We start from the raw sequence: 24223 nt of genomic DNA on the forward strand, positions 1-24223 counted from the left end.
GAACAAAGAAAGTATGAAATATTTACTAAAGGATAATGTTCAAGTTACTGAATATTATCAAGCAACATGATCTTGCTTTAACAGTATGGGCTTTTCTTTTTTTTTAAATAAAAACACAACTATAGCACTGCATTTCCAGACTGCCTTGAAGCCTTTGATGCAGAGCCCCATCAAACCAATTAAGGTGGAAGTGCTGTGATTTGGTACTGGAATACAGGCTAAAGGAGAGCTGCATGAAAAAGAAAGACCTGTGGGATGAAGGCAGAATGCTGCAGCCCTGAGAGGTGATTGTAAGCTTGATCTTGATGTATTTGAAGGGCAAAAGTAACATTTCTGAAAGCTAACCTAAACTGGCCATGTTCTCTAGTCAGTGACTCCCCCAGCCTGTAGTATTAAATAAAAACACTTTAACTTGAAGCACAAACCCATGAATATGAAGGGTAAAATGTTTGCATGGGAGTTGTGTGAAAGAGCTGCAATAATTAATCGAATACTGGTGCTGGGCTTAAAACGTGACCCTGCAAACGCAATTCCTTGATGTGTCAGCAGAGGGGCTCCTAAGGCAGTCGGAATTAGGAACTCATGGCTCGGCCACCGGCACTGAAAGAAAACACACACACAGTGGATGGACTAGAAACTGAATAATCTTTACAAGTATTAGCAAACTCAGTTAAGGAAGGGCTGAATGACCATAGCAGCAGCTCCCTCTATAAATCAGTAACACAGCTGGGGTTTCACTTCCTGTTGGAAAGCAAAGATAAGGTAAAATTCATCAATTGCACTGCCCTTTGTCTAGATTCCAAACACCTGAAAGGAGATCTGGTTTTATGTTTGCACTGACATTTCTGAAGTATTAAGCACATACTTTTGCTTTATTGAAGAAATTGGATTACAGAATAAATTAGAAATTATTGAACTAGGCAAAAATGAACTAGGTCTGGTATTCTAGCATTTAAAAGTATATACAGTGGATGCTTCTTATTAAATGGTTATGACTCTGGAAAGGACTGAGAAAATTACAAAACCAGCTAATAAACTAAAAATTTAACTTAATGTAGTAACTCCAAAGATTTAATTTTATTTGTCTGTACAGCAGAGGTGAGACAATCCCAGTAACCGAGTCGCACTTAACTATCTTTATTTCTACAGAGCAAGGAATTACAGTTCTATGAAAGAATTGTTTCCATAACTCTTCAAGTCAAATCCAGTAATATTCCAGCAAACAATACAATTAAGAAAAAATGCGAAAGTTACTTCACATCACTCTTTCTCCCCTGACCCTCAAATGCAGTAAAAAAATGAAACAGCCCTGTTACCCCCTTTTCAGGTGAGTAGCTACTAAGATGACTCATTAGTCATGGTTTGCTAGAGTTGCCTGTGCCTTGGAAACAGTTTTACTTATTCCATGTGAAAAAGCAGAAACCTCCATATAGCAACTTTAACATTCCATGTCAGAATAAACTATTGCTTAAGAAAATAATCTGTTCCAGATTAGTTACATTTTCCCTGATGAACTGTTATCCAGCCCCCAACAGACCTGTGTGCAGTTCCCAATGTGACTGTTCCTCACCTGTCACCATCTCCCCTGTGCCCAGCATGAGGCGCTGGTGCCAGCAGTAACCAGGACAGTCAAACCCCACACACCAACCTTCTTCAATGGGGACGGGTCTACAAGTGAAGCCTGAGCAAGACTGAACAATCATTCAGTGATTTAAAGAGATGCAGGCCTGTGTTTCCTGATCCTTGTTCTAGTTTTCCTTACAGCAGTGTAAGTCAGGAGCCCATCTGCTGAAGTCAGCAGATTTACCTGAGTGGACCTGCAGAAGTGACATGGGAACAGCACCAGCCATCCTGCACAGGACCTCTGGAGCATCTGAGCCTTCAGCTAAAGGTGTGCTCAGAAATGCTCCAGTGCCTTCAGCTGGGCTTTTGACCAGACCTCTGTACATCTGTGCAGCAGGACCAAGTTCTGAAAACAGCTGTAAAAATGCAGTTTATAGTCTGCTAAAATGCTGTCTTACAGGTTTTCCCTTCTCTATATAACTTTGAATGATTATCAAATGCTGCTAAAACACTGCAGACAGCCTTGTAATAATAAAAACCAAGAGCCAAGTGATTGCTACCTTCAACTTAAAAGCAAATTTTAGAATTTTTTTATATTTATAATGGCAAAATTACTTTTCTCCATTTGCATTAAATCTTTAATTGCACGAGCTTCATTACAACATGCTAGAAAAAAAAGAAGCTTTAAGAGAAAAGGGTTATGGATGGATACTTCCATTCTGCCCATGTTTCCTGCTGCTACTATACTTACACAGCCTATTAAGGAAAGTGTCTGCAGCTCACTGGCGAGTAATGACTGACATTTAGAGTACTCATTATCACCTTCTATACAGTTATCTAACCACACCTCCTTTGAAGCCTATTAAAAATTAACTGAGTTGTTTAAAACCTGAAATTTCTAAACTAAAGTTCACATCAAACTTCAAAATAAATACAATTTAATAAAACATTTTAGAAAGAAACCCTGAACTTACTTAGAATTGCATGGATGCAATTGCCCGTGCTAGTATTTAGCTATTTCAGAGAGTTATGTGTGTACCTTGAAATAGTCAATATGTGATTTTCTCTAAATCTGGTTACAAGTAGTGGAAAAAGAAAATACTGTCTCTACATAGTGCTGAGTTCCTCTAACAAGAGCCAATGTAAAAAATCAGGATGTTTAAAAGCTTCTCAACATTTTGCAGGATAACACCCAAGACAGGTTTAGAGACTGTGATAATCTTTATGAAAGAAACTCTTTCAGAAGTTAGGACAGCTGTGACAGGGTGGGTTTCCAAAACTGTCTTCTCTGAAGTCTCCTTTAAATGATGGCATCGTGTTCATCACTGTAACAGAAACACAGTAATTAATGTTCTGCACTACAAGCAACAGTCCACATGAGAAAGAGCCACCCAGATGCAGCTAAGAAGGTTATTTTGTGAGCAGAGGACACCTTGCTAGGAAGGAGTAAGGACACATTGATCTGGGAGCCAAGCCTGATGTTAGCTGAACACATTTGTTTTGTCAACGCTCCTCCAGCTTCACTGGCCTCATTAACACCTTGTCTTTCACATGTCATTCATGTATTCTTATGTCAGCTGTTGCTCAGGCCTGTTTATCCTATCTGTCTTACCTATAACCAGTAGTAAAGTTAATCAAAGGCACTGCACAAGCTCAGCAGCAGGCTCCCTTTGTTTTGAAGATGCTGTTGATGTGAATTTTACAATACCCGTTCACAAACACCACTTTGGGTAACGGTGCAGCAGGGACTGGCTTCATTCCATGACCAGTAAGGAGGAGTCAAGATGGAGAGGAAAAAAGGCCTGAACACCAGTATCTCAACACTGTAATGACACCACCTCACTTAAAACAAGCTTCTTGACTGAGATGGATGACATTGAAGAGGAAAAGTAAAGCAACCTAGTTCTTAAACTAAATGTGGCTAAGTCCTGAAGCCTGGAGTAGAGCTGAGCATAAACAGCAAGTGAGATGGTAAAATTTTGATTACAATTCACTATATATTAATGGCAAGGGGGAGGAAAACACCAAAGAATGAAGAGACAAAGTCTAGGAGAAAGGAGAATACTTGTAAACTGCAGAAAGTTTCAATGAAATGTTAACTATTCATAGACTAGCTAAAAGACAAGGATCCTTTTAAAAAGAATTATTTTATAAAATAGATAAGAGAAAGAAAAAACACACAGAAGAGAGGCATATGAGGAATGGCAGAATGTCTTTCACCATTGAAAGACAGAGTTAAATCTCTTAATGACATTAATATAATATACATCAAACAAATGTAACAGTTCATTCTACCCATTTGGTTTTCCTTTTCCTCCTCAAGAAAGTAATAAATAGCCAAGGGACAACCCCTTGGGAACTTACATGGTTCTGTACTGAATGCCTCTTCTAGAGTGGTAAGTTTTGCATCCAATGTAGAGAACGACTAGGACTCCAAGAGTCAGCACAATGCCACCTACAAAACTGCCCACATCAAATCTGGAGGTTTTGACTACGACAGCCTCTGATTTTGATGTGGCTGAAAAGAAGAAAACAAAAGGCACATTTTAAGGTGCTTACAAAATTGTGTGAGGGACTACTCTATATCCTGCCCTCACCATTGATTTATCACCTGAAGACCCACATAGACAAATCTAACCAAGAACAACTGACAAGACACAAGCCAAGCACACAAATGTAGGGCTCTGATTTTAAGTGCCACATTCTGGTGACATGGGCACAGCTGATCCAACTGCTTGCTCTCTCTGCAAGACTAACAGCTCCTTCTCTCCACCTCCCTTTTCTCTCCCCTGCTCTCCCCTCCTTTTACACACGGAGCTCCTGCCCTTCTTAGGCCAGTTCTAGTGTTTTTCATATCCTCCATGAGCCAATTTAACTCACTAAGGTGGCATGAAACGAATCCAAGCATAAAAGGAAGCTGCTTTTGTTCAGATGAGCATACCGAGTCATCCTGCAAGAGGGGATCCAACAGCCTCCAAGTTCGTCACTGTAGTTATATAGTGGGAGCAGAACACTTGGTGGCAATGAGCTGTTGTGATTGCTTTACCTTCTCTCATGGAACTGTACCCTCACAGTCTCAAGTGAGATCAGCTCTGCAGCCTGACACAAATATTGACATGGACAACATGGCCTCAGATAAGCCATAGCTATTTCACTGCTAGAACTGGTTATATCTGCTACAAACTCCTACCTAAAGACCAGTCTGTGCCCAGTTCTATTTGTACTTGCTACATACAGAGTGTTACATGATCAAGTTCTTCTGGTGACATCTTCAACTACCCAATGATGCTTCACGGATATGTGAGCACTCCTGATATGTTCAGAAGTGCAAGCATGAAGGGATGGGAACACAGCTAAGTGCAAGAAAATACTGAATTCTGCACTCACTGTTTTTGTACTACCAGGTGCAGTTAAACTGTATTTGACAACTTTTACATAAGGGGTGACTCATGCACAGTCATGCTCTATTCTCTGTTAGGGTACCATACATTGCTAAGAGAAATCAGTCTTTTTACCAAGCCAGTACACATATTTTGAGATACAGGGCAGCTGTGAAAAAGGAAGTATTAGAGACAAGTTCAAATAAACTGCAGAAAGGAGAGCTGAACAAACACAGAAGTTTTATTCAAAATCGAGGCTTTCTCCTTTACACTGCTGATCTTCTTGATGGTGGCTGCTGTATAAGACCACTTGCACTTTTTTCCTTTTCCCTAATCTGTCAGGTCTGTCAGTAAGCGGAGTGCTCAGAGCAACATTACTGTATCCAGCTTAGTAATGAATGAAAACAAGACTTTAGTCTTGTTTTTCAGCATGCAAATACCTTCGTTCTTATTTTTTTTTTAAACTGCTGTAAAACGAACTGTTCTACAACCCATGTGAACACGTTGCCAAGCCTTTATGACCTTGCTGAACTGCGAACTCACCTGTTACAGAAGTGGAGGAAGTCTTAGAAGTGGTCACCAGTGTAATGTTGGCTTGTGGCGATGTGACTGGTGAGGCTGTGGTGGGTGTTACTGTCTGGCTGGTTTTGTTGGGCTGAGTTGTCAGGATCACAGATGTGGTGGTGGTGTTGGGCTGACTGGTACTGGTCACATTAGTAGTACTGTTGGACACGCCTGGAAATTTTTGCGATACCACTCAGAAAAATTCATCAAAATAAACAACAGTACACTCATTGAGGAAGACCACATTTATCATGCCCAAGTAGAACGACACAGTTACAATGAAAATGCCACTGCATGGTACCCAGGCTTGCATATAGACTTTCCTTTGGTAAGATCTAACTTCTGATTTCTGAGCCTAAAGGTTAAGAATTCTTTAAAGGAAAGGCTATAAAGAAAACCTGGATAATATACAATGACTTTTAGGTGAGTCAGCTTTTTTTTTTTTTTGTAACAACCCAGTTCCATAGAATCATGCCTAACTTACAAGATGTTAAAATGCAATAAAATTCTGGATCAAGAGTTACTTTTCATTTGAAGTGCCTACATTATCAGACAACAAAGCTTTTCTTGTAAGAAGGGTTTGCATGAAAACATCACCCTTCAATTTTAGTAATAATTTGATCTTTCATTTGCTTTTGAACAAAACACTAGCATTACGAGGGTTCCATATATATTAAAATATACCACAGAGAATTCTGAATTTATGTGGTAAGGATAAAACATGATACAATTTCAACTAAAGTAAATGTACTGCTTAAGTAACTTACTTAGTCTTGCCAAGGTTAAAACAAAGGCTGGAATGCTTTTTCTGAAGTTTCATTGACATAGTGTCTTTTACTTTACTTTTACCTAACACTTCCCCTTCCCTCCTCAGAAAACACTAATGAACTGTTCAGAATAAAAATACCATTATACAAACTCAAGAATAATAGAAATTGCTATTTATAGCAAAATCCTTAGAACTTGCATGGAAGGCAGCCAGATAGAATGATTGTAAAACAATGACTTATTTTTCTAAGAAGGAACTAACAAGAAACATGAGTCTGTTATGCAACTAAACATTTCTCTAAGCAGACAGTAGTATGCAAATAGCTTTTATGTATGAAAGAATTCTAGAGAGAAACAGCTCCTTGGCAGCTGTGTACTTCTCTATTGTTTCTATAGCTTCACACAAGCTGGGCTCATTTTACACACCTCAAAAGCTTTTCAACATGGAATTTCAAATATCTAATTATATCCATGTTTTCTTGAAATTGTCTAAAATTAGAAAAATTGGAGGATAGCTTCATCTCAATTCTAGAGTAACCATGATACTCAATTTCTGCCTTTTTTTATACAGCATTTAAAATGCTTTCGTAGAATAAAATTTTTGTTGTGCAAAACATGAATAACTAGATACAAAACTGTGTCTCTGCTAAGATTTAAGTATCACAGCTTCCAGTGCTGATATGAGCATAAAAACTTAAAAAAACTCATCCATATAACAATATAAACATGCAGAAATGAACTAGCCTACACAACACTTCTGAGACATTTAGCATTAAAACTACTGAAATACCAAAATAGAGACGCTTTTGTAAATGTCATTTGTTTTCCTGTTCTTTAATGTTATAACTGTATTGTGCCACAAACGCAGAAAACCCTCTGAAATGAGCATTCATTGAGGTGGAACAATTGGAACACTATATTCATTTGCTTACCTTGTTACAACTATGAAAATTCAGTTCCTCTATGAAGCATGCGTAAAATACATCAGATAAAATTCAGGGCACGTTTTAATACTGACAGGTAAAACTCCCCAAAGGTACAATGATCCATAAATATCAAATGGTTCCTCATTGTAGGAAGTACGCAAGGAAATGTCTACATGGAAACCATCTACAGTTACATGACACGAAACCACACCAGCTAAGTACATTCCTAACATAAGTGATACCAAAGAATAACCAATCTGGATGCAAGTGTCAAGCAGTCTTCTGTTGGTTGTTTTTGAGCTGAGATTTCTGAGTGTCAAAGAGCCTTCTGTTTCTGAGCAATACAATGGATAACTGTTAGATGTGTAACATTACAAAATGATGTTACACAAAGTTGGTACTCATTCCATGGGTATTAAATTACCCTACAGAACACCTGAGTCATGATGAAAAAAATCCAAACATCTATGAGGAATTTCAGCACATTTGCAATCCTTTTTTTTTTTTTTACTTAATCAAGATTACAGCCCTTGGTGATGTAACTTTAACAGTAAAATCTGTCTAATCTCTACACCTATCTTACACGATGCATTTAGCATCAGTCATTTCAAAACATCACTGGGAAGCTATCTGAGGCAGCTGGAGAATCTGGAAAGCTGACATGAATCAGGCACAAATCTGTTCTTCTCCATCTTTGAAAAATCTTACCTGTACTATTTTACAAACAGAGTGAAGATGAAAGAATATCTGCTAGCAACATCTGTCCTTTCATCTTTTATTTCTCTGATTACTTTTCCCCCAAAAGACCAGCTTGGCTTCACTGAACACTGCACTAAACAAACCCTAACTGCCAGAGTTATTTTTTATTATTTAAAAAGGATGCATGCCAGTAATATATTTCAGGTATATGAGGCTTTGTTATTAAGAGGCAAGTATTTTACATAGTTTGCTGCCTGTGTTTAAGTATTATATAGCTATGCTATAATCATAAATTAAAAAAAATATACATAGCATGTAGATAAGAATCCTTAGAGCACTAAAGGAGTAGTAGCATGTGCTGCTAACTCCACAAGAATGAGCACAAAACTCAAATTGTGTAAGCACTGTGCTAACGTGCAAGATTATTATGGAATGCCCTTCCTAAAATAAATACTTTCTCTTGCATGGAAAATGACTGAATGAAACAGGCTTTTGCTTCCTTTACGAAGAGCTTCCTTCCTCCCCTCCCCGCTGAAAAAACAACAGCAGAGACTTTAAGCAAAATTAATTAAGTAGATATTCCCACTAGTCTTTATTCTGAAGAGGCTGAGACAGATAACCAAAATACATGAACATTGTACTAAAATCTATTACACTTCTAATGAGAAAAAAAAGACAAAAGAATGGGAATGGCCAAACCGGCAAAGCAAGGCACTGCTATCTGTTAGGTTTATCCTATGCCTAGCAGCAAAGGGCTCAGGCCTCTTTTTAGTGTTATTATCCAAAACTAGTAAAACTCAGACCTCCCCAAGAAACCTGTAAGGGCTGGAGCAGGAGTCAGAAGGAGCACAGGGGGATGAAACACTGTGGCTTCACACACTTAGGGGATGGCCATAAGGCAACAAGGAGATTACAGAAATCTCTGGACTTTGCAAGTCAGACATGCTTGAACTGCCACACTGCAGGCAATGGAATGAGACACTGCACCACTTGCTTACTATCAAAAGGAAGGTCTTTGCAAAGGTGTTTTTTTTTCTTTTTCTTTTCTTCTAGTGAGTATTTTATACTTAAATGGAAAAAACAAGCAACTTCTGAGTGTGTTAGCTCAGAGCTCATCTGGAAATTACAGAGACAAAACATAAGAGTTGTACTAGAAATGAAATGACATTGATGGGATTTTATGATCAGCATAAAACTCCACAAATACACAAAGCATCTTAAGTAGACACAACATTTCTGCCCTGCTTTCACATAGCTCTTAGCACAAAGGAGCCCCAGTTTCTAGCTTCTCTCAGATGCAATATTCTATCTGTGCATCACAGTCTGAACAACTGCATGACATTAACTCTTATCCAGTCCTTACTAATGCAGTGAAATCTGTCTGTGCAAGCTCTTCCAGAAGATGAATGTTTTAACTCCCTTTTTAACTTACAGTTGTTTTGGCAGGTTGTGAAGAAAATACAGTAGTGCTAGAACAATGAAAACACACTCATGACAAACTGCTCTACTTGACTGAGCTCTCTAAGGATTATTTTCTATGGTATTAGGTGCCATGAGGTTGAAATGAGGTGAGTGTCAGTCTCTTCAACCATGTGTCAAATGAAAGGACAAGAGGAAATGGCTTCAAGTTGTGCCAGGGGATATTAGAAAAAATTTTTCACTGAAAGAGTGGTTAGGCATCACCAGGGAGCTGGTGGAGTCACCATCTCTGGAAGTGTCCAAGAGAAGACTGGATGCGGCACATGGGGATATGGTTTAGGGGTGATTATGGCAGTGCTACACTGATGGCTGGACAGATGATCTTGAAGCTCTCCTCCTACCTTGATGATCCTGTGATTCTGTGAGTCTTATGTAAAAGGAAATGGAGTCCTACTCTTGAAACTCATGCTCCCAGGATTTCATTATACCCTAAATCTGTTTACGGTGACATAACATTAAACAGATATACACTGTCTGCATAACAACCTATTCATCTTTACTTCATGAAAATGTAAGAAGCTTGCTTAAGGATGAATAATAAATATTAAAAAAGCCCAACTTCTTGCAATTCTTCCTCAAAGTTAAACTTTGATTCCTCTGTTTAAATGGCAACACAAATGTAATTACTGATGAATTATGGTACCTAAATTTGAGAAACAATATAGCTTCTTTTCAGAGTTGTTTTACATGTTGCTTCCCAACCTTAAAATGGTAACACCTGTCTCAAATACCCACTGTTCTTTAGAATTAGATATGATCAGGGTTAGGTTTGGAACTAATTTCTAGGTTCACAGTAATGAACAGATGAACAGACACATACCTTCTGAAGATGTTGCTGTAGATTGTGTGGGTGATGCAGTGGCATTGGGTGAACTGCTATTGTCTTCAAGGAAAAAAAAAGGCAACAAGAAAATGAGTATTATTCATTTTAATTTTAACATACTATAATTAAGGTACCCACAACACAATACTATCCTCAGGGTATCTGTGCCTGGAGACTACAGTTGGGAATACAGCAGAGAGTAGCCCATCCCAAAGCAGATTGTTTTCATCCCTCTGCAAAATGCTTCCAGATCTCAGTGCAGCAAGAACACAGTTAACACTGTGAGTGCCCAAATGGCTGGCATCTGATTCTTTACACATCCTATGTTTGCTGTCTTCCACTTCTAAGTCATGTTTTATTCCGTTTGCTGTAAAATGGCCATACTATCACTAACTTTCTTAACCTACTTAGCAATATGTGGGAAGGCAGCTTTGTATTTTTATTCCTCTGTTCCAGCTCCATTTTCTGTCCCTTGATCTTTTCTTTCATTTTGTTGTATCTCTGTTGCAAACTGGGATGATACTGGGAAAGTACTACAGTCAAGTAGGGACAGGCAGATACTCTGAGAAACATCTTACTGCAAACTTAAGTTCTCTACACAAGAAAAGTCCCAAGAATGGACCCGTTTCTAGACAAAGTCCAACCCAGTCTTAGTGGTTTTGCCTTTCTCTCCTTTGTTTCACTTCTCCTTTTCCAGTTCTCTTTTTCTTGAACCTCCTTCCTCCTTAAGATCCTCCATCCTACTTCCAGGCTTCAGGCACTCTCCCACTCACTTCTCTACACATTGCTGCATCCCTCTTTGGTATTTCTCATGGATTAAGTGTCCCTTCCTCCTGGCAAAGATCTACTGGGATGTTCCTGGGAGTGCCACTGCCCATACCTTCCTCCCTTCATTCTGCACTGTTGTGAATGCTCATTCTGTGATCATTCTTTTCTCTGAAGTAAATCATCTTTTACAGCACCCTCCCACACTGGCACCCTCCCACACTGGCAGGTGCCTTGCAGCAGCTCTGCTGCTTTTCAGCATGGCTGAAGAACAAAGCATATAACCTGAGATATTAAGAGGAGAGCAACAGAGCTATTGCAATCAAGAAGCAGACCTGCACCTATTTCCTCTGAATGGATCTGCTGTTCTTACCACTGGGAAAGTCTAGTCTAAAACTCTACATTATGAGCAAGGTCAGGTTAAGAACAAATGCACCAAATTTACATCTTCATACAAAAAAAAATGGTGGGGGGGGGAAATTACAGAGGGCATTACTTTGCTTTTTGTTTGGTATAATCACAGCCAAGTAGCCCCCCCACACTGTGTACTGAACAATCAACTCTTATACTGACATAACTTGGACATCAAGTTGCAGATTTAATTGCCATTGAGAAAGGGTCTATGATTGTACAATTACAAACACATTCTTTCTTGCTTATGTTGACTTTTATCCCAGCATAAGCCATGGATATGCCTGGGTTAAATCTTTTCCACACAGGCCCAACACTGTAACCAGAACACATCTTTCAGTTTTCCCCAGGTTTTAAGTGCTTACTTTGGCAACCCTGGGACAGCTCTGGATGTGGATTGCATGTTCATACAGGTAAAAAGAAGCCACATCCACAGCCTGGAATTTGGGTGTGAGTCAGTATTGCAATTAACACAAGACAGAGTGAGTAAATGAGCAGAGTATTGTTGGCCAACAGCAAATGAGATGACTGAAGTAGTACAGGGCAAAAATGACTCAAATGAAAAAATGCCTTGCCTTAATCTGAAGATCACTGAATTCTAATTTAGCACATTTCTTAGTTCTCCTTTTAACAGTAAACTGGTGTTGCCAGGTGTTTCTAGTTCTATACACAATATTTTCCCATTTTACTTCTCTCTCTGTTGTTCTGGGGAACCCAAGGACATGAGAATTGAATTGGGTTTTACCGTGCCCCTTAAATATCTTTAGTTGTCCCAGAACAGATGTGGCAATCACAGTGCCTCCCTTCTGCCCTACAGCTGCTCACAATTCAGTAAAATAAAATAAAATAAAGGGAAAATTATGAGACAGTTAAAGGCACACAATAATACATATTGCTTTTCTTGATCTACTGAGGAACAGCAACAGAAATGTCCAAAGTATTACCTGGCAACCTACTGCCTGGAATCGGAATAGAGCTGTTCGCGTCCTTAGTGCTGTTCGTCTCTTCATTACCTACATTAAAAAACACAGGAATAATAAGATCGTTTTAGGTGGAAGAAGAAAAAAAGGTATAGCATCTGCCACTTGCTTTGGGCATATAAATGACTAATTTACCATGGACAGGAGTCAGTCATAATGATGATATAAAAGCATGTTAGCACAATAGCCTGCTCTGAGCGCATTAAAAGTGACATCATTTATACCACCCAACCACCAAATGAACTGAAACTCCTCCCATCCTTTATCTTTTCCATCATCCCCATCCTAGGTTTTCATCTTCCATGAGATGAAATGAGACCAAAAGAGGCAAAAAATCAGGCACTTTCCTTCAGTACTAATATCTGACCTATGTCACCTACAGCAGAAGAGAAAGAACTTCTCACTTATATCTCTTCCTGTGGAGTTTGCCAGGCCTTTTCAGGCAGATAGCTGCTTCTCTGGCCCTAAATGGACAACATGATAACACAATAAGCTCCACTAAGAAGTTACATTATTCACTTTGGAACTAAGGGCACGTTAATGCATCCACTGGGCATTTGGCAGGTGGGGAATAGGACTGAGAAGCATCACACCTCCAAAGAAGTGATACAATTTAAAGATATACCACAGAGAGTGAACAGACTGACATTCACACACATACAAGAGGATCAGTTGTGGATTCTGCCTTTGACAAGCAGTTTAGTTCTGATCACCTAGAATCATGTAAAAGACAAGCAAATAAACTGAACTGAGTATCACAGAAATAGGGCATTTTCTTCATGCTTACAAAACCTTAGTCGAGGTCTCAAAATGGTGAAGTTTGCAAATGGCAAAATAACTCATTGTATCTCATCCCTACAATATCAAGACCAAGGGCAGCACTGCAAAATATGGTACACTGTTTAATTAGGGAGATTAGGGAAAACAAACAAACAAAGGATGGCACACTGCTAAACTAAGCTTCCCCAGAGAGGACCCCATCCTGCAAAAACTGTTCTACATCACAGCAAGTTTCCCCACATTAAACAATGATCTGATTGGGAAATCTAAGCTGCCACAAAACTGACATTACATCCTTCTTCAACAGCACACAATAATTTTTTCTGCAGAGAAATTTTCTAACCAGCAGAAAGGGCTCAGTATATTATTGGCTGAAAGAGAGGGGCAGGAAATAGAGGTGGAAATAAAGGCAGGACTGTGTTAGTTTAGTTCAGATCAGCCTGGACTGTACACCTTGAAAGACATGGAGGACCTTATCCAGTTTAAAAGATGCTTATTTTTTTTCCTTCTTAAACAAACCCAAACACTGGTAAGTTTCTTAGTTTGAATAACATGCATTGGCTCCAGAATACAAATACTCCTTAAATGGGGTTTTGCATAAGCATATTCCACATTGGAACACATGGCAGTGAATGGGACAAGGGAGATAAAAGAACATCTTAGAATGATACTATTCACAAAGTGTTCTCTATCCTGACTGTGCTGTTGAATTTGAAGCTGCATGCCTCACTGCAGTGGCAAGCAGGAGACTTCAAATGGAGGCAGAAAGGACTCCTGGGTTAAGCAAAGCAAAAAGCACCACAGCTTTTATACACTGTTGACTCTGACAAGTAGAACCTCTCATCCCAGACCACAGGCTTCACAGCTCAACTGTCCCAAAGCAAAACAGGGAGGGGTTCTTGCCTTCTCCAGGAAACAGAAGTGCAAGGGCTAGAAATCCACACTGACCCAGGTGCAGACACACATGGGCTAGGACAGGAAGGAAGGGGAGAGAGCCAGCAGCCAGCTGCAGCATCCCGTGCTCGAGCAGAAGCAGAGCTCTTGGGGCCGCAGCATCAGCTGCAACATCGGGTCCATAAATCTTAAGCAGAGAAACTGTGCTGAGATCTATGCTTCCTGTGACCCAGAAGAGAGGAGACAGAAAGAAAGGATCTCTTGTTTTCATTTTTCACGATTAAAAAAGAACCAACACAAGGATATACCCAAGTTAAAACTGCATCAGAGCACCACATACCAGAAAAGCACAGAGATGCGGGATCAACATGATTCTTGTCCAAAAAACCTGTTCTGCTCTGTTTAAGGTCAGGTATAAATAGAGCTAAAAAACCACAGAACTGTGACTGGCTGGAGTGTATCTGAAGGCAAGTGTGCTTCCTGTGAAAGCCCCTGTCAGAGTCTGGCATTTCGAGTGCTTTCAGGGCCTCTTGTGGTTTTGTTGCTCTAGCGTGTCAGAAGTCACAAACTGGAGACAATTTGGATATGCAAACTTTCGAAAGGGTAAAATCAGTCCAGTTATTCCAGTTTCATAGCTGGAATTGGGATTTCTGAAGTGGCAGATACTGAAGATTTGTGCTTGCGTGTTAAACAAATACATACAGGGTGAGTGCAGGGATAGCTCTGATACCTGCTAAAAATGAAAAGGACAGGATGTTAAATGGACTTAATTTTGCCAGGTCCTGCAAAAATCAACACAGTGGTTAACAGCCATTTGGAATCTATAGTCCCCAGTTTAGACACATTCCAAATTACTATTCTCCATGGCTGAACCCTGGCAGAAGGAACCTACACAAATAAATGCCAACTAGTCAGTCAACTACCTGCATCTGACAAAGGTCAATTTGTTCACTCCAACCGTCACATAAAAGATAAACTCATTTCTTAAACTCATTTCTAGGGACTCACACACTTTATGTCTAGTGTAGCTAAACTTTATGCTGCAGAAAATGTTGGTGTATGAATACTCATTTTTACTAAGCACAGCTTTACGTATTCATTTTGGGGACATGGCAAAAGTCTTATATAAAACTCTCTCTGGGCATTTTCTCTTTTCAAGCTTAATGCATAGCAGGCACAGAGAGGAGTTTTAAGCCCAAGTGATTCTGCTGCTGTTGGTTTAAAACCTCAAAAGTACAGAAGCACTGACAATGTGCAGTCCATCAGAAAGATCACCCACTTTCTCAGTAATCTCTAAGAAATCCAGATGAGGAAGAGCCGAGGTGCTGGAATGGTTAAAGCAGAGATCTTAGAACACTATGAATATAACCTCTTCTAAAAGATGATACACTAAAACCAAAATATCATGCCTGTTTTCAGGCCTGGAGGCTGTTGCTGCTGATTTTTTTACTGTGAGTAGTTTTGTATACAAGTAAGCTCTTGGAAGTTGTCACTAGCTATCTTTTCTCAACACGACAGGAAGGGGGTGGGGGGCCAATTTCTGACAGGGAGAGGGGATTCTCCTTACTCAGGCACCAGAAAGCCAGATGGATTTTACATAATAGCGGGAAGGATTTTTTCTAAACCATATTATTTTGGTTAAATAATGCTTCTTCCACTTACTTGACTGACACATAGAAATAAAACTGTCCAGAAGAGTAAAAGAGCAGCATTATATTGAAATAACCAGTCTGCACAAAAATATTAACCGGAGTGAGACACATCTGCCACTTTCACTTTGTGCATATTGGAGTATTTGATGGGGTTCACACTTCCTCCTGTAGTGTTGATTAGATAATCACAAATGTCTGCTGAAATCAACACAAATCTCAATAGTACTTTCTGGAAGTTTCTAAGTGGACAAAGGGAAAAAAAAAAAAAAGTATTTCAACAGATACATTAAACTGAGCCTTAAAAGGGCACAACTTCTTTCAACGTATCATAACTGAGCTCCGGAGGAAGCTCACATACAGAGGAAGGACTACAACTGAGTTTGAGGAGTTACACAAGAGCACCCCTGCCCCAGGAGACAGCAGTGACTGTATTTTGAGTTAAATCACCACATGCACTCAGGAAGCAGCATGATAGAAGACAGATCAGAGCAATCTTATACCACAAGAAACGACAGGCTATTGTTGTTAAATGGAGGCCATAAGATCTTAGGAAAGCAATGAACAGGTTACCTGTTAACTCCTTTTAAAAAGAACTTGCCCTTCTTTTTGGAAGGGTAATTAGAAAGCTGTTTACATTGTGCATTCTATTTTTAAAAAATCAGTTTGTATTACAACTTCACCAGATTAAACAACAGCATATTAACACTGCTGGACTGAGACGCCTCGGCAGTATTTACAGCAGGTTAATTCCAGTACCCATCACCTTTTGGCTTCTTTATTTTGGAGAGTAAAGTAAATGTGTGGCACCGTATGGGACACTTCAGCCTTCCGAAAAGGCAACTCCGGTAGCTCAGACCTCGGTTTATTTCACGCCTGTCAAGGCTGATCCCCTGACTGTGGTGTTCTGAGCCCGGGCACAAGGCTGTGCATTTGCTAGAACTGGCCACTACAAAGGGGCACTGCCGCGACCGCCTGCCAGAAGCTCGACAAAGCGCGGCGGCTGTGCCATCCGCACGGCCACCATGAGCCCGAAGCCCCTGGAACCAAGCACAGCCCGGGAAGGGGCAGGGAGCGGCCCTATCCAGCCCAGCCCGGCAGGGGCTCCCCGGCCAGACACTCCCGGGCCACTCCGGCTCCCGGGGGCGGAGCCGCGCCCGCGCATCCCTGCGCACCCCCAACCCCAGCGCGCCTCGGGGGGCTCTGCTGTCGCTGTTTCTACTTAACAAACATGCCAAACGTTTCCCCCTCCTCCCCGTCTCCCGGACACGCCGGCCGGGCCACCTCGGCTCCCGCTGGGGAGCAGAGCGCCAGTGACCGCCGTCCCGTCCCGTCCCGTCCCGCTGCCGCGTCCCGGGGCGCTCGGGGGCAGCCAGGGCGCAGCCCCGGCCCCGCTCCGACCACCAGCGGCGGGACGCGGCCTGGGGCGGCCCGGCGGAGTTGTGGCGGCACCCGCCAGGCAGAGCGGCTGCGAGGGGCGCAGGGCCAGCGGCCCGGCCCGGCCCGGCCCGGCCCGTCCCCCCACGGGCGCTACTCACGGGAGCCGCGGGCGAGCAGCAGCAGCGCCCACAGAGCGCAGGACACGCCGCCGAGGAGCCGCATGGCCGCGGAGGGGCCGCCGGAGCTCGCCGGGCGCGGTCTGCGCCGTGCCGGGCGAGGGGCGGGCCGGGGCGGGGCCGCGGGGCGGGGGCCGGGCCGGGGATGGGCGCGGCGAGGTGGGCTCTTCGCTCTCTCTCTCTTATCCCAGCATTTTCCGGTAGGCTGGGCGGCAAAACGGTGCGGTAGCCGTAAGAGGAGACTAGGAAGCGGAGAGATGTGTGTGCTTCAGCAGGTGCTACAGAGGTGACACTCGAGAGGCGGTCTGTGAGCACCTGTGGAAACAGGGCCGAGCTCCCGGAGCGCCGGCTGCGAACAGCGCTCATGGCTGGTGATGTCGGGCTGTGTTCCAAATACAACATCTGCTAGCAGAGCCTCAAATCCGTGGATTTATCATATCCATAATCATATCCACCTAACCAACCTGGATTCACTGCGCACGCCTTCCCGAGGTGCCTGAAATTTCCCGATATACTTGGAAAATTGTGAAACCGACTACAAAGGCGATAGGGAAAAGTGAAGGGGAGCAATCGTGTTCAGTTCTTTCACATTTTTCCTGAGAACTTCTAACATAAACGTGGCATTGGGAATTTATTTTTCAAAGGGAATTTGTCACTGTTCTTAAGAGTGAAAACATCTTGAAAAATATTTATCAGAGGAAAGAACTGTTTTTAATGTGGATAATTAAGGATCAGCAGCAAAGCCACAGTAGAATCTTTAGCATGTACTACTACATTTATTTTCACTGCAGCACAACGGTGTTCCCATGTTAAGCCGCATATCTGAGCCAGAGAGGGTGAAGGCAGGTGGTGAAGCTGTACTGGGGTACTGTGTGAAACCTGGCTCACTTCCCTGCAGGCAGACATATATTTACCCTGTAAGTCTCAGCAAGAAAGTGGTGAATAGATATTTTATTACTTTTTAATTCTAGCCTAATTAGGTCCCTCAGTCTGCATTCAGAGAAAATAGCTGCATGCATTATACCTCCAGCATTCTCTTACGCCTTTGTTCTGCAGGGCTTCCTGTGTGGTTTTCATGACTAAGGTACCTAAGGATTAATATGCACCTTTTTACTGTGGATTTTCTGAGATGATCCTCCAAAGCTTTTCTTTATGACGGCTGTAGGACTAGTATCTCCAGCTAGCTTAATTCCAGAAAAGCTTAGAAATACTAGTAATCCATATGTTACTAAGTATAAGGGCCTCTGGTTACAGGGGCAAAACTTATAGTGAGAAAAACAATAGTAATTTATCAAACTAACATACATTTAGAGGATATATCTCTCCATATAAGATTTATCTGTATCTTTAACATATCTAGGTCTTTCAGCTCTTGCACAACTCCGCTGAACATTAGGCTTAACCAGACTGGAAACAATTTATTTGGGAACATCCTAATTAACATGGCTTAACTTGTGTATCTGCAGTAAAAGAGTAGTTAAGATAGATGGAACAAAGAGCAGTCATGGGATTGTGGGAGATAGGAGTGTAGCTAACCTAGAAGTGATGAGTTAGCAGGCACTGAGGCACAGTTGCACAATTGCACAGGATCTTTGCTGTGTAAAGGCAGAGGTGCTGGAAGTTCTTGTGTTGATTGCTTTGTATAGTCTTGTTTCATTTTGGTGCTTGTTGTTCTGTGGGAGGTGAATTTCAAAGTGTTGGGGTAGCTGGAAGTTGTTCCTACACTGTGAAGGAAACATTCCGGGAAGACTTAGTAGGAGTAATCATAAACTTGTAGTACATAGTGTAAATAATGATTTCCCATATAGATTCCCATGTGAAGATATGATTGGTGAGAGGACTCTTTCTCCCCCCAGTTTTGTAGATATCCAGTGGCAGGGAGCAGTGAGAATGAGTGCTGAAGGTAACCACAGGAGCTCACCTGCTGCACTTCCACAGGAGCTGAGCAGGGCAGGATGGTGATAGTGACAGGGTCCAATAGCAGACCCAGTCAAGGTGATGAGCCTGATCCTGGGAGTCCAGTTGGGAAGGAACAGCCGGAGAGGGCTTAGAAACAAGCTTATGTCATAAATGTAATGTCATTCCAAGGGACATGATATAAAGCTACCGCTTTTGTCAGTCTGGAGTCCCTTTAGCAAAACCAGTCTCTAAATCAGGACAGCTGGGGACAGGCACAGCTGTACTGCAGCTCAGGCAGGGACTGAAGGCTCAGGCAAGAGCTGAAATAGAGCTGCTGTGAGAATGAGCATAGACATGTGCATGGAGGTCACAGGTGAGGTTGATCAGGGCTTGTTATTACCAGTTTAGGCTTGCCAGAGCACTCAGAGCCCTGACAGGAACTGCCTGAAGGCAGTTTTTTCGGAGGTACAATCTGACCTCTTAGAGGAATGTCCTTGATTGCTGAGAGTTGTTCTTGTGTTGTTGAGGTAGATGTGTAACTCTTAGGACATTCACACAAGGGTTATAAATTAAAGCCTCACAACAGAATTATCAAAAACCTAAACACCCTGAACATAAACATCTCAGATCTATTTTAGTCATGAGATGTTAAAATGGTTTTGGGGAGATGGCAAAGGTAAAACAAAACAGGCCCAGCATAGGGTTAACTCACCCTTAAGGATGATCAGTGAAAAACCAGACACCCAGCTTGAAGAAGGAAAACTATTTTTATTCACATGGTGAAACCTAGTCCTCAGGAAAGACCTACAAAGGCAAACCTGGGAACCCAAAATACCGGTTCCAGTCAGTATTCAAAACTGTGGACTCAGTATTTGATCAGTAAAAGTTTTATGAGCACTGTAGTTTTCTGTACATCCCATCAGCTAGTTGTGCCATTGTTGTGCCATGGAAGTTCACTTCTATAATCTGTCATCTCTCCTAACTGACATACTTGATGAACTGTCTTGCTCTCTTAAGGAATGTTAATTTAACTTACAACCAGAGCAGTCACTCCCAAGCTGTACTTGGCTTGGTGTCTGCTCTGTACAGATCTCACTTTTAAATTAGTTTTTATTCTCCACCCCTACATGCCTTATTCCAAACTTAATAGATGACACTTTGCTTCACATCCCATGTAATTTTTATATTCTCAGATGTTGGAGTTAGAGCAACACAGCTAGCTTACAGCAAAGTATTTCAATCAGGAAAAAGAAGGAACATGCAATATGTTGTGCTGAAATACTAGCAAGGGCAGCTTTAATCCTTGCTTCTTTGCAACGCAAAGTTAACACTTGAGCTTTGTAGAAGGAGAGATAAGAACACAGATTGATCAAAGTGTCAATCTCCTTAATCAAGACCATTAGCAAATCTAGGTTTCTTCATGCTTTCTTTTTTTTTTTTTTAAGTAAGGAATTAAGTTCTAAATTATGTTGACACAACCACGATTAGCCATATTGTTTTAAGAAGCAGTGGCCACATGAAGCATCAGCACCTTTCAGTGTTCATTGCTAAAACTATCCTGATTTTCCTTCCAATCTGTTTGTTTGCCTTTGCATTATTACAATTTCATCAGCTCAAAAGAGCCTGAGCCCTAATTCTGGCGTTTGCAGATCATGCATGACTGCTGCTGTTGCAAGGAGTATTTAGCTCTCTTGTATTTGTACTGGAGCTGAGGCTGGTGCTTGTGTTCGCTGACTTTTTTTAATTTTTGGTTTCTTCTTCTCTTGTGTTTGAGAAGGAGGAGGATCTTAGCACTCTCCTTGTTTCTCCATTACTCATTCATTCCTGCCTGTTATGAACATATTGCTGCATTAATTTTTGTGAAAAAAAATGTTCCACACACTGATCTGACCTCATTGCAAACCTACTAAAAAATTAGTGACATCAAGGCCATTTACTGAGAAAAAAAAAAATAGTAGACAGAAAGTGATTTCAAATAGGGACTAGAAGAGTCTGCAGAAGACAATTCAATAAAAATTGTGCTTCCTTTATATTTCTGTTTCTGGTATATTCTGGAAAATAATACTTGTCCTTTTTCCCCCAGCTGAGTATTGTGTTGATATTGGGGAGGATTCCTACTTTTCATTTCTTGAGCAAACACACAGGTTGAGGAAACAGTAGATATAATGAGAAAACGTAACAGTTATTATTATAAGAACTAATAACAAAGTAATATTAAATTACAATTATATTATTTAAAAAGAAGTGGGGCAAGCAGCTTTTGCTGATCTTGTCAGAGTCCAGAGGAGCTGGATAATGTAAGTGGGTACACTGCACTGACAGGGTGGCCAGGTAAACTCTTTGTTTTGGGATGGATGCTCTTAGTGCAATATGATGAAGTCTTGCTGCTACTGCTTCTGGCCTCTGTTTGCATTGATCCTGATAACAAAAATCCTGAACCCAGTCTGATTAGGTCTGGTGCAATTGTTAAGCTTACTAGGAGCTGTAGTATGTGTCATCTCACAGGTTGGCATGCCCTTGCAACTAAAAAGGTAAAAAGCAATTTCAGAGTGTGGTTTGGAAACATGACTAATATTTATCTGGCAGATATGTTTGCAACAGTCCTTCTATGTTTTATCTCTTTTCTCAACACTTAGAGTGACATGAGGATGTCACACTTGGCTTTGAAGAACATGATTTTTATGCACTTTTTTCCTATGCAGTGACATTCCTGGGAGAGGTGTGCCTTGAAAAATCATAGCTTAGAGGGCAAGGAAAGAAAACAACAGATTGTAAGTGAGTCTCCTTTAGACAATATTCTCTTTCTTTGCTTTAGGTGCATTGTGTTATCTGATTAGCAGTCTCTTTTATTCAAATATTTCTGTTATTCTTTTTATTCAAATAAAAATTAAAATAATCATAGAAAGATGGTAAATAAGATTCAACTAAGCAGGAATTAGAAGAGTGCTGTGCTAGCTCTCATGACATAATCTACTGCAGAAACACCTGAATCATAAAAAATTGTCTTACATGCCATGTCAAAACTTATATTGTACCATGACTTTGGGAAGTTACCAATATATTTTTTTAAAATACCAATGTCTTGTTGACATTGACTTAGATTTATGAGTTTCTGAGAATTCAAAGAGGGTTAAAATCAATATAATGATTTAACTGTTTACTAAAGTCTGCCCTGGATTTCACGTACTATATGGTAATATTGCAATTAATAAATCCAGAATAGCAGCCATATGCATCTTCAGATGAATCTGTAGGGAATTCCATGCCCAGTGGATATTTTCTAGGAGAAAAAAAGTATAACTGTGAAATGTTTTCCTTTAACAGCCTTAGGTGAAAAACTACAGTGACAGCGAAGAAAACATCCCAGCTGTAGACTTGAAATGAAATGACCCTGTACTGAGGTTTGCATGAAACCCATGAGCCACAGGTTGAGCTCTGCCTCCTGCCTCATCCCACTGACCCAAAGACATAGCTCATGGCCCTTGCTACAGCCACTACCAACATTCTGCCCACTGTGACCCAGCCACCTCAGCACTGGGGAAGCCAGGGCTGATGGAAGGCCCAGAGAACTTCAAAATTTCTTTTAAAAAACAGCTACATTAAAACTCCACAGTTAAAGCACTCAAAAATTCCCAATATGAGGTTTTCTCTGCCAAGCCTGACTTTTTCTATCTGATCTTCACTACCATCCCAGTCTCTAACATTCAGATTTCTCTTTTTCTATTTGAAAAAAATCATTATATACTTTTTGTACGGCTAATACATTGTTCACAGTCTTATATAATAAGCTAGCTTTGCAGTCCTCTTGCTTCCTTTAAAGGTGTCTGCTGATTAGTAAAATATGTAATTGTTTTTATTTTTAAATAGCCAAGCTTTCGAGATCAGCTACAAAGAATTCTCAACTTTAGACTGTATTAATTCAGAGCCTAGCACTCTGTGACAGTGCATTGCAAGGAAAGCAGCATTGAGCAGTCTACTTCAACTACAGGGCTGCCAAGTTTTTCCTTTTTTTCCTTTTCCTTTTTTTCCTAATTTTTTAATTTTAATGTTATTGAGTATCCTGAAATAAGATGAAATTTCTAGTCGGTTTCATATATGTTCTTGTTTGTTCTTATTTCTGTTGAGGAAAAACAGTCGAGAAAATGAATCAGTCCTGGTGTATAAAACACAGACCAAACTCTTTCTGAAAGCAAGAAATACCGTTTATGATTTAGCAGCTGAAAAAAAATCTGTAAATTATACCTGTCATAGAGTTCCTTGCTTTCATAGTGGCAACTATGGTGTTCTCAGAATGGATGAGTAGATTGCACTGCATTATATTTTATTCAAATAGATATAGTGCCAGCATTTTACATGTGAAGTGCAGAAGCTGCAGGTGCCTGGAGGAATGTCAATCAGGTTGACAAAAATACTCTAGCTATGGGATCCTTTTTAAAAGCAAATTCATTGCTTTCAGTATTGATGGTCTTTAAATGCTTTCATCCATTTTAACTGATCCTTTTTTCCAGATAGTAATTATGACTGATGTCTTTTAAGCAGACTGCAGATATGTCTGTTGTTGCTATGAAAATGCAAGTGAACTAGGTCACTGCTGCAATATGTTGCAATGTGAGTCTTCATTTTGTAAATGTTTTAGATTCCAGAGGATTTACTTATGTTTCTGCTCAAATCTACCATAATAGTAAGACGAAATATTTGTACTGGAATCAGTTTGGTCAGTCATCTTTTTTTTTGGCAGATGGTGTCACCTTTAGGGGAATTAACAGTTTGTGAGCTGCAAACTCATTTGGGGTTTGATGCTCATTGTGAGCATCATGATACTGGCACACATGGGCCAATGGAAAGCACATTCTCCTCAACTAGGCAGGGTGAAATATTAGACTTTGGTCCTGAACTGAAGAAATGTGCTGCAGGACTCAAGAAGGCAAAACCAGTATCACAAGAAACTGCTTTCCGTCAGTAACTCTTGGTACTTTGAGACAGCTTTTCCAAATATCTGAACTTCTCACTGTGGTTGCCTGTACATCCATCTTCTCTTAATCTCACTTTTTTCATTTAAGTCTTCTGCTGACATAAATTCCTGGGAA

General features: G+C 40.7%; 1 protein-coding gene across 1 annotated transcript; it reads right to left on the reverse strand.

Moving 5' to 3' along the window:
• Positions 1 to 853: 853 nt before the first annotated feature.
• TMEM123 (transmembrane protein 123) lies at positions 854 to 17372 on the reverse strand. Its single transcript, XM_038134266.1, has 6 exons — positions 17220 to 17372; positions 12323 to 12391; positions 10200 to 10262; positions 5487 to 5678; positions 3928 to 4081; positions 854 to 2888 (listed from the first exon to the last, which is right to left on the reverse strand). The coding sequence occupies exons 1-6, from the start codon at positions 17281 to 17283 to the stop codon at positions 2864 to 2866; spliced, it is 567 nt and encodes a 188-aa protein (XP_037990194.1). The 5' UTR covers positions 17284 to 17372; the 3' UTR covers positions 854 to 2863.
• Between the last annotated feature and the right edge of the window lie 6851 nt (positions 17373 to 24223).

The sequence above is a fragment of the Motacilla alba genome, chromosome 1, assembly GCF_015832195.1.
Source record: "Motacilla alba alba isolate MOTALB_02 chromosome 1, Motacilla_alba_V1.0_pri, whole genome shotgun sequence".
Lineage (NCBI taxonomy): Eukaryota > Metazoa > Chordata > Aves > Passeriformes > Motacillidae > Motacilla > Motacilla alba.

Coding starts and splice junctions, on each gene's coding strand:
- TMEM123 (XM_038134266.1), bottom strand. CDS start 17,283: ATGCGGCTCCTCGGCGGCGTGTCCTGCGCTCTGTGGGCGCTGCTGCTG. Junction 10,263..12,322: donor TCCAGGCAGTAGGTTGCCAG/GTAATACTTTGG, acceptor TTTTCCTTGAAG/ACAATAGCAGTTCACCCAAT. Junction 2,889..3,927: donor GGCATTCAGTACAGAACCAT/GTAAGTTCCCAA, acceptor TTTCTGTTACAG/TGATGAACACGATGCCATCA.